At 43.1% G+C, this 13,750-nt stretch overlaps 1 protein-coding gene across 1 annotated transcript in view; it reads left to right on the top strand.

The window, feature by feature from the left end:
* PLPP3 (phospholipid phosphatase 3) overlaps positions 1–13,750 on the top strand; it is a 101,963-nt gene that overhangs the window by 50,596 nt on the left and 37,617 nt on the right. Inside the window, exon 2 of the mRNA XM_003411056.4 lies at positions 1,835–1,992. Coding sequence (XP_003411104.1) covers positions 1,835–1,992 — 158 coding nt within the window. The remainder of the gene's footprint in view (positions 1–1,834; positions 1,993–13,750) is intronic.

Here is a 13,750-nt window from a genome sequence, read left to right as displayed (position 1 = left end):
TGCAAAACTGATACAACGTACCTTGCACATTATTGGTGAACAGTCAGCGGTAACTATTATTATTACCTGAAGAAGCCATGGTAAAGCAGTGGTTAAGTGCTGGGCTGCTAGCTGAAAGTTCGGTGGTTTGAACCCATCAGCCGCTCCATGGGAGAAAGATGTGGCAGTCTGCCTCTGTAAAGATGTACAGCCTTGAAAACCCTGTGAGCAGCTCTACTCCGTCCTATAGGGTTGCTATGAGTTAGAATCAACTCAACAGCAGTGAGTTTAGGTTTATGATTATTACCAAGATATATTTTATGTTCTTCTCAAGCTCAAAGATTCAGTGTTTCATCTTTTACTGTGTGTGGTGGCATTGGAGCTTGGCCTTGAACCTGGAGAATAGAGGGAGAAAGCATATTCTAGTCTAAGGGAATGGCATGAACCAAGGCAGAGCCTCTATGTACTCGTTTTCTTGGAGGGAGTGTGAAGGAGACGGAAGACCATGAAGCTGGAGAGGAGAGGGTTACATCACAGTGAACTCGGTAGGCCATACTTAGGGACTTTATCTTACCCTGGGCGATAGGGAGCCACTGAAGAAGTTCTAGTAAGGCAGTGGCGTGATCATGGCCAGAGCCTTTCAGTAAATAAACTAGTGGATGTGTATAAGAGGCAGTGGAGGCCAGGAGACCTTGATTAGGAGGCTGCTGCAGTAGTCTAGGTGAGAGAGATAGTGGGCCTTTGCCTTTTGCCTCAGGGTTGCCTGGCAAGTGGTGGAATGTGTTTGCTATGACCTTGGAGAGAATGGCATCTGAGCTGGCCACTGGTAACCAGCAACAGCTGCAAGAGCTTCATGGTGCCCCCAGGTGCCCTTGGGCTCCACTCCAGTTCTCCAGGCAGCAGGGCCAAACTCAACTCTGTTTAGTCTTGTTTAGCCTTTGGACAGTGAAAGAAAAGGGTAGGTAAAATGGCATTCATTGAGCAGCTACTATGTGCCTGGCACTGGGTTAGAGCCTTACGGGTTTTATCTCCTTTAGTCATCACTGTGACTTACTTTACATTTGGGGAAACTGAGACTCTGAGAGGTGGAGTGGGAACCAGAGGTCACAATACTAGGAGGTAGTGGATCTGGGATTCACAATCTGGATATCTGACTCCAAGGCCTTTGCTACTCCAGACAGCCGAGCCTTCGGGTGAGCTTCTTGAAGGGGACTTTTTCTTTCTCTACCAAGACAAGGGGCCTGCCCCCTATGAAATGAATGCATTTGGAGGAATGAATAATGGGTGTCATTAAATTTGGGCCTATATTGGTAATTATTATGAATTAGACTTCAGCATGGTGTTGAAGAACAGTGAAAAGCTCCTGTGTGCCCTTGAGCAAGACATTGCTCCTTACTAAACGCCAGGCTCCCCACCCTTAAAAGAGGATAATGCTACTCTCCTTTCGTTGTTGTTGCTGTGTGCTGTTGAGTCCATTTCAATTCATAGCGACCCTGTAGGACAGAGTAGAACTGAACTGCCCCATAGCATTCCCAAAACTGTAATCTCTACGGGAGCAGATTGCCAGGTTTTTTAGTCTGTAGAGCTGCTGGTGGGTTCAAACCACTGACCTTTTGATTAGCAGCCAAGTGCTTAAGCATTGTGCCACCAGAGCTCCACTCTCCTTCTAGGGATGAGGAAAGGAATAAAGGGGATGAGTGTAGTGAAAGCTCTCCATAGGCTATAGATTTCTGTAAAAGAGGAATTCATATTGCTATCACTGTTGTGATGCAGGGTGGTCTTCAGCCTCCTTGCACTGATCTTTTCCCTATTTGTTATTTCTTTCTCTTCCATGCAATGGCTCTGTCTTGACTAGCGGGCCTGCCCTTCCTCATCATCGAGTCAAGCACCATCAAGCCTTACCACCGAGGGTTTTACTGCAATGACGAGAGCATCAAGTATCCACTGAAAACTGGTGAGACGATAAATGACGCTGTGCTCTGTGCTGTGGGGATCGTCATTGCCATTCTTGCGGTAAGTCCCCAGACTGGGTCATACTCCATCCTGTCTGACTTCCCGTTGTATTGTACTGTTTCAGAATATCTGTGTCAACACTGACTTGTACAGCTCAAGTATCAAGGATGCCATTTGATTAACACAATTCATTTCATGCAGTTAATACTATTACCAAAGCCAACATTTATGATGAAATTAATGTATGCCAAGCACCCTTCCAAAATATTTTTCATGCATTAGCCTCACAACAATCCCATAAAGTATAGATGCCATTGTTATCTTTCTTCTACAAATAAAGAAACTGAGGTTCACAGAGTAAAAATAACTTGTCCAAGGTCACCTGGTTAATAAGTGGTAGAGTTGGGGGTTGTTTGAAGCTCATTGCCGCTTTCCCCAGACCCTAAGCTGTTAGCCCCAGAGAAGGCTATGCCTTGCCAGCAATCACAAGCATTTTCAGTGTTCTCTCCACACCATCACTGTGGTCTGTAACAGTGATAATCCACTGATGTTCTCTGACGGAGTATTTTGATCTTTTGCCCACTGGCCGTGAGGTCAAGGTGAAAAGCAATTAGGCCTTGGAATCCAGAGACCTAGGTTCTAGACCTGGCCTTGTCACTTACAACTGTACATCTTTGAAAACAAGGTTGACCGTCTTTCTTCACAGCATTGCAGTGAGGAGCAAAAGAGGTCATGGCTATTGAAATACTTTGCAGGCTACTCATATACAGGTGTTAAGTTCCAACTTACATCAGGGTCTTCCCTTCAAGCGTGAAGTCCTCATTGAGTGTATTGGAAAAATGCGCCACTGACTTTGACAGAGTCCACAATCATTTTGAGCAGTGGTAACCCCACAGGAATTGGGGTACGGCCTACCTGGGCCCTACTTAGAAGGTCACCACCGTGTTACAGATGTGTCTATTTGGGCAAGGTGTGGGCTTGTGGAAATCTAGTCTTGTAATTTGTGAGTCATACATTTTTCACAGCTATTCATTTCTTACCTCCAGTATTTTGTTTGTTCTTTGCTCTTGAACTCTAACCACATAGGTGAAAAGGATATGTGTCACGTCTACTAGGATCATAAATTCTCTCGCATAGGTCCTTGAGTCACTTTTCTATTGAGCATGACCTGGACATTTATCTCTGGTATGTATTAGCAAGTCAGAAAGAAGAAGGTTAGCATTAACACTAAATGTGAAGTGCTATTATCCCATTATACAGACGGAAAACCTGAAGCTCAAAGGAGTTGAATGACATGCTCAAAATCTACAGCTAGTAACTTGTGAGACTGGGGTTCAAGAATGCCATACCTGGCTTATTTCAAAGCCCTGTTTCCATCTTGCAGACTTAATTCCAGTTTGGGGTCTGCTAATGAACTTTTCAAGAGGATTGACAGTTAGCTTATCTGGCCTACTCTGGATCAAATGTAAGCTGCTGATGTTACATGAACCACATTTCATGAAGTTTTTCTTTTGATTTCTCTACTCTGGGGGCTGGTCGTAAATGTTGAGACCCCTCTTTGTGTTTAAATAACATCATAAACCAGCCACACAATCAACAGTTTGAAATTGGGGAGAGGGAAGGGAGGCTAGTAGAATTCTTTCCAACCTTTAAAAGAAAAACAGTCCGTTTTGGCAGCTGTGCTGGTTTCCTAAAGGTGGACTAAGGATCTTTGTTCAAAAACTGAAAAATAAAAGACCTAATTTTACTATTTGCTCCAAGCTGACAGTTGTGGGGCTGAGTTCTCTAGGAAGAATGGCTTTTCCTGGAAAAGACATTTCTAATGGAAGGCAAATAATTGCAAAGTGTCTTTTTGTACTAAGATTTGAACAGGTGCTTTTGACGCTTGGAGGATCAGTTAGTTGCATGCTTTTAGGAAGCCCATTAGAACTAATACAGGAATGTGGAGAGAGAAAGACAGCACAGGGACAGGAATATCATGTACCCTTTCATGCTGTCTACATGGGCTTATTCCCCGTTTGCCTAGCAGGCTGCTCCCAGGCGCCATGTGGTAAAAAGAAACACTGTCGGGGCCATTCCACTGACTAGCTATGTGAGTTAGACAAATCACTGGTTTTCTCTAAGCCTCATTTTCCTCATCTATAAAACAAGAATGATGTCTGGATTCTACTCATGGGATTGCTAGAAGATTCAAACACAATAATGTATAGGAACACACTTTGTAGCTGGGGGCTAGATGGCAGGCAGAGTTTTCTAGAAGGAGTGGTTCTGGTTTTCTGACCTAACCCCAGAATGGGCAAAGGGAAGTGCTAAAGCAGCTTCTTTGAGAGCCATGCTTCTCTTCTGTTCTTCCTTCCCCAAGCAAATCCCCTGGTCAGCAGCTTGTCCCCTGCTGCTTGTCAAGGCCAGCCCCTTCCTCCTTATGAGATTCCAGCATTTCTGAGAAAAATTTGCCTTTAAGAGCTTAGTTGTGGCTTACCCCTCTCCTCATGACATGCTGATGTTTTAATTAAAATGCTCTCTGACCTCCCACCATTTCCTTGAAACAGTCATACCATGTGGCCTTGGTTACAGAATGAGCTGGAAGGAGAAACAGCTTTGCTCCCCCAATGTCAGCAAATAGGCTTGGATAGTGCTTTCTTACAGAGAAAGACCAATCAAGAAAATCCTGCCGTAATTGTCATCCTTTGTTGAGTGCTACTGTGTGCCATAGAAGCATGGCGCTGTGTATCGCATTTCACTCTCACAGAAACCCCGAGCACCGGGCATCTTTATGGTTCTCAGTTTAGCATGGGGCTGAGGGCATAAGCTCTGGTTCCGATCTGAACTCCTCTGCTCACTAGCTGTGGACCATGTGGCAAGTTAATTAACCTCTGAGCCTCCGTAGACTCATCTGTTCAACAGAGATAGATGTTGCAACTGGTGAAGTTTGAGAATGAAATGAACTGTTATATAGAAAGTAGTTCAGTGCCTGGCATGTTCAGCATGCTCAGTAAATGTTATTTTTATTTTAAATGAGTAAACAGAGGCAAACGTTAGCGAAGTGACTTAAAATAAAAAAAAAAAAAAAAGTTGCCATCAAATTTGTTCCTATTCACGGTGGCTCCATATGTGTCAGAGTAGAAGTGTGTGCCATAGGGTTTTCACTGGCTGGTTTTTCAGAAGTAGATTGCCAGGTCTTTCTTCCAAGGGTCCTCTGGATGGACTTGAACCACCAACCTTTTGATTAGGAGCTGAGGGCGTTAACCATTTGTACCACACTGTACTTAGCTAAGACTTTTAACTGGCAACCATAGAGTCTTTGGACTCAGATCTCTGGTTCATTCCTTATAGTTTACTAATTAGAACCCAGTTCTCTTGACTCTCATGCCAATGCTTTTTGCAAAAGGACTTTTGCCTCCTGATCGGCTGCTGTTGCCTTTCAGCTGGAGGCATGTATGAGATGTGGGCGCCTAGTGAAGTCTACTAGCCCATTACCTGCCGTTGAGTACTGAGAGCACTCATGGAAAAAAGTAAAGGCAAAGTGTATGCATTCATCTTATACGTGATGTAACCAATTCTGGAAAACTATACAACTTAAATTAAAAACCAACAACAAAACACGCACCTATCTCACTTTCCCATTATGACTGGCCGTATGAACCTGGTGCCTCCATCCAGAATCTTCTTCTGATCAGAGGGCATGAGTGACAGTCTTGGAGGGTGCAGAGGGCCCCAGAACTGGAAATCTAATCGTCCTGCTACTTGCTGCCCAGACCTTCTCCTGCCGAATGTCAGGTTTGTTTAAAACAAGAACAACCTCGACTGATTTGGATGCCCACCCTCCAGTATGAATAGGCCTCACAGCAAAGACGTGGAATGCCCGTGAAGGAGGCCAGTGCTGCCTAGAGTTGCAAATCTCTGAAGTTATAGAGAAAGCAGACACCTTTCTATGGCAGGAGATATGGAAAAACCTAGTAATTCTGACTTCTTTTTCAGATGTATCTCAGATTCTGAAATTATAGCATAATAGGAATTCCTTCCAAATCCACAAAGCACTGGTTACTATCCCTGCCCTGCAAAGGCTTAATGATTCTAGCAGCAGTGAGATTAGGAGCAAACAGTAAAATATCATCTCCTATCTAGCTTCCTCTCAGTTTTGCTTTGCCCTGTGCCGAGAAGGGTATTATGGGCAAAGGTTTTAATGTGGGAAAAATGCTCAGTATCCTTTTTAAATAAACATGGGCTCAGTGCTTGCCTTGGTCCGAACCCGAAAGGGGTTTATATAGGTTCTTAGTATCTAGGAATTGACTCGTGGCTGAGTCATGGGTGAACCCCGCCCCCCCCCACCCCCCAGCCATAAAAACTCTGCTTTTTCTTCTAGATCCAGCTCAAATTCTACCTCTGTAATAATATTCCTAACCAGAAAAAAAGCTCACGCTTTGACATCTTCTGACTTAGGTTCACGTCCCAGCTTCTGTACTTACTAGTGCTGTTACTTGTCCTTCAACTTTGGGCAAGCCGTTGAACCCGTCCGAACTTTGCTTTCTGTTTTTGTAAAATGATGGCAATAGTTGATCAGCTCCATAGCCTGTTTTGGGGGTCAAGTGACATACTGTGTGTGATCAGTGAGGACAGTCCTTTTCATTCCTGTAGTATTGTATAGTTTACAAAGTGGACTTTATGCATACGTTAGCTTATTTGCACCTGGTAGTAAGCCTGGCAGGTGGATTGTTATAGCTGAAGCCACTGGGGCTCAAGGATATTAGGTGACTTTCCCATAACTAATTACTGGTAGGGCCACACCAGGAGTTCTCAGATTCTAAGTCCAACACTTTTTTTTAAACATTTATTAGTTTTATTACTGTTATTTCTTTATTGTGGTAAATATATAAGTCACAAAACATTTGCCATTTCTACAATCTTCACATGTACAATTCAGTGATGGTAATTATGTTCATCGTGTTATTTAGCCATCATCATTATCCATTCCCGAATTTTCCAGACATTTTTAACAGAGCTGCAGTGTCCCCTAAACATTGTGTCTTCCTTTCCCCTCCCCCTCACCTACCCCTAGTAACCACTCATAAGCTTTGATCTCATATACTTGCCTGTTCTAGAGATTTCTTGTAAGTGAGGTCATACAACAGTTGACCTTTTGTTAAGTCCAAGACTTCTTGAGTAATGACAGCACTGCTGCCTTCTGAAGCCTGCCTGCCTGCCTTCCACAGTTATCTATCAAGCACCTACAGTGTGCCAGGTACTAGGGACACAGTGGTGAGCCTCAGCCCAACTAGCTGTGTGTTGTCTCTCACCGCTGACCTGCCAGAAACCACTTCGTCTCAAGCACCTTTAATGCATACTGCCTTGTAGTGTAATTCAAGGCACCACGCCTTGTAGTGTAATTTTTATATAGGTCTTCTCTCCCCAGCTAGGTAATAAGTTCCTGGAAGGCAGAGGCCAGGTCTTTTCCCCTTTGACAGTGATTGACAGTGACTAGCACAGGGCCTTGTGCGTAACACTAAATAGACACCAGGCAGACATCTCCTCCTCTGGCAGGTATTCCTTGTTCTGCATCTCCTCCACCCTCCAAAGGCCCCAAGGAACCCTAGGCCCACGTCTGTCCTTGCACTTACTGTGTTGAATTGCCGTCTGTTTACTCGTCTATATCCTGTCTACCCTGGGAGCTGCGTCAGGGTAGGTACAGGTCTGATGTTATTTTGTATTGCTTAGTGCCAGGCACAATTGCTGGTGCTCAATACATGTTTGTAGAATCGCAGTGTTGGCCATGCATTTTGAGCAGAAAATCAGAAGCGTTAGGCCAAAAGATGGCCAGAGGATCTGTGGAGCAGGGAAATGTGGCCTCTTTGCTTCCCTAAAATCTTACATCTCCCCAATGCACTTGGGAACGTGCTCTGTACCACATGCAGATTTCTTGCTGGAGAGACAAGAAGAAGAGCTTAAGACCTCGAAGACTTGTTTATTCAGGATCAAGCTTCACTTTGCCCACATCTGGACTTCATTAGTTCCTCCCACCCTCCCATCTCCCTTTATCTGAGAGAGCACTGCCAAGAAAACAAGGTTCCCCAAGATTGCCTCCTCATTAAAGGCTAGTCGAGTTTGCAACTCTGAAAAAAGTGAAGTTGTGCTGGCCCAGTGGTGCGTTAGCGGGAGACCCGATCTCCTAGTTTACAACCCACTACATCTGTGCAATTACCAAGACCACCAACAGAGAGAGGCCACATTAATCCTTCAGCTTTGTTGTCCCCTGATCAGATGGCTGCCGAGTTCTGAGACCGTCTTATCCCTGCAGGGTTGGTGGGAGGGGGCAGCTATTTGCGATTTAACAAACATGGAGATTGCGTCGTCCCGGATTTACTTTGTTCCCTTTCCCCACCAGCCACACTCACTCTCATGCCCCGAAAGAACAGAGTGTGGCAGCAGTTGTTCAGTAGTTACATCGAGCTCTTAGGAGTTAATGATCGTTTTTTTTAAAATTATCAAAAATATCAAGGTGGAGATATTCTTCCTTTTAAGTGATAAAGCTTAGGAGCCTGTGAATCCGTTGTGTTGGGAAGGGGTGGAAAATTGAATAAAGTGTAAAGGCTATTTTATGTGCTGGATACAGAGATATATTATCTTAAATCTTGTTCTACAGCTACCTGCGGCAAGTATTTGCTCCATTTTACAAATGAGAGAGGAAACTGAGGCTTACATGGGTGAAGTGACCATTCTGTGGTCACTCTACTTTGTTAATGGTGGAGCAGGAATTAAAACCCAGGCCTGTTCAGCTTCAAAGTCTAAGTGTTTTAATGAACAGGTATTGAAGGCCCACTCTGTGTTAGATTCTATGCAGAGTGCTCTTTATTTAGTTAGCTATAAAAGCTTTTAGTTCCTGGTCTCGGAGAGCTAAATGTATGGGGGAAGACTAACGTGTAAACTATTGGGCAGATGACCTTCTAAGATGGACAGTGTGTAGCAGTGGTTTATATGAAGTGGTCTGCACAGAAAGTGATACCTACTGTAGGTAGATGCTTGGTAGGTTACCTCCCTTATAATAAGTAGGCTTTCTGGTGGGTACCTTGGCTTATAAGTAGATGTGTAAGACCCAGATCTTGCCCTTGGAGGATATGTGGAGAAAAGGCAAGTACAAGACTAACTACACTATTAGACCCTCGAAGAGACTAAAGATTGTTCAGAGAATAAGAAGAAAGTCAGAGTAGCTTCGGATGTTGAACCCTAAGAAGGTGGTGAAAGCTTCAAGAACAAAACATGCCTGGGGTATAAATAAAGTGCTGTAAGAGTTCAGATGAAGATGACTTAAGGCTGTTGTTATTGGTGAAGTTTTCATCATCATCATTTTGATCATCATTCCTTGAGCACTCATCACATTTAATTATCACAACAGCCCTTGAGCTCTTGTTACTGTGGTCATCCCCATTTTTACAGGAAGGAAAACAGATTTAGAAAGCTCAGTCATCTAAGACTCATACATGAAAGAGCCAAAAATCTAATCCATTACAGTAGTTGGCACTTGAGCTATACTTTGAAGAATGGGTGGGATTTTCCTCATAGATACTGATATTTCAGGCAGAGGTGGTTGCATCAACAGTGGTGGAGACCCAGAAACAATAGTGTGTTCTCAGGAAATGTAGAACAGGCCTGTTCGGCTGAGGAAATAGAGTAAGTATAAAGGAGTGGATGAAGTTAAAGAAAAGATTGCAGCAAGATTAGGAAGTCTTTAAATGTTGAGGAATTTTTACTTTAGTTACTTGGCTAGAGATTTAACAGAGTAGTTTAAGCTGCCTTAGCCAATTTTCTAACCAAGGTAATGTGATGCATGAACCCCAGTGGTAGCACCCAAGGTGAATAGAGAAAAAGGAACGAGTATGAGAGATTGGCAAAGAAGGATGAACAGAATTGATGAGAGTGGAATGAGGGAGAGGGAGGAGACTAAGATTTTATATCTTTGCAGTTAGATATATAGCGGCAGCTTGAGCAGAAATAGACGAAAAGTGAGATTCGGGGCAGGGGTGGGGAATGAGTGTGCTCTTAGACTTGATTAGTTTGACATGGTATTAACATTGTTTTGATATCCATTTGGGAGACTGAGCAGAAGATTGGAATAGGACTGAGAGGGATAAAGGGTAAACTGAAGCTAAAGAGACTTTTAGAGGTCATTTTTACAGAGGTAGTAATTGAAGCAATTGAAGTAACTGAGGTCCCAATAGCAGGCCAAGGACACAATCCTGGGGAAGATCCATGTTTTTCAGTTGTTGTTGGGTACCTTCAAATTGGTTCTAACTCATTGCGATGCTGTGTACAACAGAATCAAACTCTGCTGTGTCCTGCGCCATCCTCACAATCATTGGTATGTCTGAGCCCATTGTTGCAGCCACTGTGTCAATCCATCCCGTCAAGGGTCTTCCTCTTTTTCACTGACCCTCTACTTCTGAGGACTGGTTCCTCCTGATAACATGTTCCAAGTATGTGAGACGAATTCTCCTCATCCTCACTTCTAAGGAGCATTCTAGTTGTACTTCTTCCCAGACAGATTTGTTCATTCTTCTGGGAGACCATGGTATATTCAGTATTCTTTGCAAATACCATAATTCAAAGGTGTCAATTCTTCTTTGGTCTTTCTTATTCACTATCTAGATTTCGCATGCATATGAGGTGATTGAAAATATCATGGCTTGGGTTAGGCACACCTTAGTCTTCAAGGTGACATCTTTGCTTTTTAACACTTTAAAAAGGCATTTTGCAGCAGATTTGCCCAATGCAATACATTGTTTGCTTTCTTGACTGCCGCGTCAATGGCTGTTGATTGTGGATCCAAGTAAAATGAAATCCTTGACAACTTCAGTCTTCTCTCCATTTATCGTGATATTGCTTATTGGTCCAGTTGTGAGGATCTTTGTTTTCTTTTTGTTGAGATGCAAGCCATACTGAAGGCTGTGGTCTTTGGTCTTCCTCAGTAAGTGCTTCAAGTCCTCTTCACTTTCAGCAAGCATGGTTTTGTCATCTAGGTTGTTAATGAATCTTCTACCAATCCTGATGCCATATTCTTCTTCATATAGTCCATCTTCTCAGATTATTTGCCCAGCATAGCGATTGAATATTTATCAGGTAGAATCCAAAAGTAAAGGCACTGAAAGAAGGAAGGGAAAAAGTGTTTGAGCAATAGAAGAAAAGCACAGTGATATTAAGGAAGCCTAGGGAATTCAAGGAAATCCTGAAGGCGTAGTGGTTAAGTGTTACAGCTGCTAACCAAAAAGTCGGCAGTTCAGATCCATCAGGCGCTCCTTGGAAACTCTATGGGGCAGTTCTGCTCTGACCTGTAGGGTCGCTACGAGTTGGAATCGACTCAGTGGCAACGGGTTTGGTTTTTGGTTAGGGAATTCAACTTCAAAAAGAAACAAGAGATTGGCAGTAAGCAGTGCTATAGAAAGAACAGTAACTGACTCTTGCACGGCTAACAGAGCTAGTCAGTAAGAAGGCTCATTTCTCTGAATCTCTGACTTTTGGCAAAATAATGACCCCTCATGAGTGCCTTCTTCATAAAGCTTGTGGGCATAGGCCAGCTACTGCTGATTTCAACCAATAAATAGCTTCTGCTGCCTCTCTCTCTGGCCTCTTTGCCACCCATATTCTAGATATTGGAGTTTTGACTTACTCATACCAAAACCAAACCCAGTGCTGTTGAGTGCATTCCAACTCATAGCGACCCTACACGACAGAGTAGAACTGCCGCATAGAGTTTCCAAGGAGTGCCGTAGCACTTAACCACTATGCCACCAGGGTTTCCAACTCATAAAAGCCCCAAAATTCCACTGGTAGCTGTGGGCAGATCCATATCCTCATCACCTTTCCTGGACTGTGAGGCACTTATTTCCTGTCAAGAGGCTGAATGTAGCTGAAGGAGAGAAGAATAGAAGATTAAATAACTTTTCATCAATTATTTCTAGACAATAAAGATACTCCATTTTAATGCAGTCGATGGAGCATTCAGCTTCAGGGACAATACGGTTATACTTCTGTTTCTGTCTTTAGAGGCAGAAGCCAAACACATTACATTTTTCCTTACCTTTGGGACTGAGAAATAAACTAAGAATGATCTTCCCCCTCATTATTCTCCATCAAATGTGTGTTGAGTGAATCTAATCTGATCTGATGCATAAATGCATCAACCTGCATATCTGAGGTGTGTATGGACAGTGTGGCATCCTTGGCTAGCAGGGACTTAGATGTGCAATTTCCCGCTAGAACTTCTTAGGGTAAGCCAGCATGATGCCATTGGGAGAAGTCCAGGAACTAGAACAAGGAGTTCCCTGCTTCAGTGACCGCCCTGCCACAGCCTCTCTTTTCATCTAGGCCAATTCACTAACCTTCGCCATACTCACCTATGAAGTGTTGATAATAATTTACTGATTCATGAGAAGCAAACAACACAGTGGATGTGTAAGTGCTTTGTAAGGTGTAAAGGGCTATGCAAATATTTATTACTAAAACAGACCAAAACATAGGGAAGTTTATCCTTCAAGCTCAGCAGGGGCAGAAGATGAGTTCTCAGTCTCTAAAAAAGGGATTGTGGGGACCCTATGTGCTAAAATATTACTTTTTTAAGGATAATTTATAACTTAGAATGGAATGTTAAAAATAACACAAACAGAACTGTAGGATTATCCTTTCTGCCTTGGGTATAGACTTGCCTCTCACTTTGTCCCCTTCGAAAAGATATTCCCAATAAAATGGTCAAAACCCAAGTCATCCATACACAAATTTTCTGGTTTTACCCTGGTGGGATGATGATAAATGAAGAAAATATTGAAGTTGTCAAAGATTTCATTTTACTTGAATCCACAGTCAACACCCTTGCAAACAGCAGTTAGGAAATCAAATGGTGCATTGCATTGGGCAAATCTGCTGCAAAAGACCTCTTTAAAGTGTTAAAAAGCAAAGATGTCACCTTGAAGACTAAGGTCACCTGACCCAACCCATGGTGTTTTCAGTTACCTCATATGCATATGAAAGCTGGAATAAGGAAGACCAAAGAATTGATGCCTTTGAATTACAGTGTTGGAGAAGAATATTGAATATACCATGGACTGCCAAAAGAACTAACAAATCTGCATTGAAAGAAGTACAGCCAGAATGCTCCTTAGAAGCAAGGATGGTGAGACCACATCTCACATACTTTGAACATGTTATCAGGAGGGATCAGTCCCTGGAGAAGACCATCATGCTTGGTAAAGTAGAGGATCTTCAAAAAAGAGGAAGACCCACAACAAGATGAATTGACACAGTGACTGCAACGATGGGTTCAAGCATAACGACGATTATGAGAATAGCACATAGACCAGGCAGTGTTTTGTTCTGTTGTACATAGGGTTGCTTTGGAGAGCTCATCTGCTATGTGGCAGGCATTTGACATATCACCTTATACTTGACATACCTGCCAGGTAGATATTTTTGATCTTATTTTATAGATGAGGGCACCCAAGCCCAGAGAGGTGAAATCACCTCTAAGGTAAGAGTTGGGATTTCAGACCCAGGCTCTTCTGGTTCCAAAATGGATGATACTTCCTTCACCACTCTGTGCTATATCCTTTCCAAAGACTCCCCTAACATTTCTCCAAATTTCCTCTCTGGAACAGTTAAATATTTGTTACTATGTGGGCAGATAAGCTATTTCTACCATAATATCAGAAGAGACAGGAAGAGGAGCTGTCTCACAGTTGGAAAATACTCCCTTTCCAGCTGCCGAGACCCGTAGGCAAGGACTGATCCCTTTCTCCTTTCTGTCTGTCCTCTTGTAGCTTAATTGCACTGCTTTCCC

Source organism: Loxodonta africana, chromosome 3 (assembly GCF_030014295.1).
Source record: "Loxodonta africana isolate mLoxAfr1 chromosome 3, mLoxAfr1.hap2, whole genome shotgun sequence".
Taxonomy (NCBI): domain Eukaryota; kingdom Metazoa; phylum Chordata; class Mammalia; order Proboscidea; family Elephantidae; genus Loxodonta; species Loxodonta africana.
Note: the sequence above shows the minus strand (reverse complement) of the source record. Positions and strands in the feature narration are given on the sequence as shown.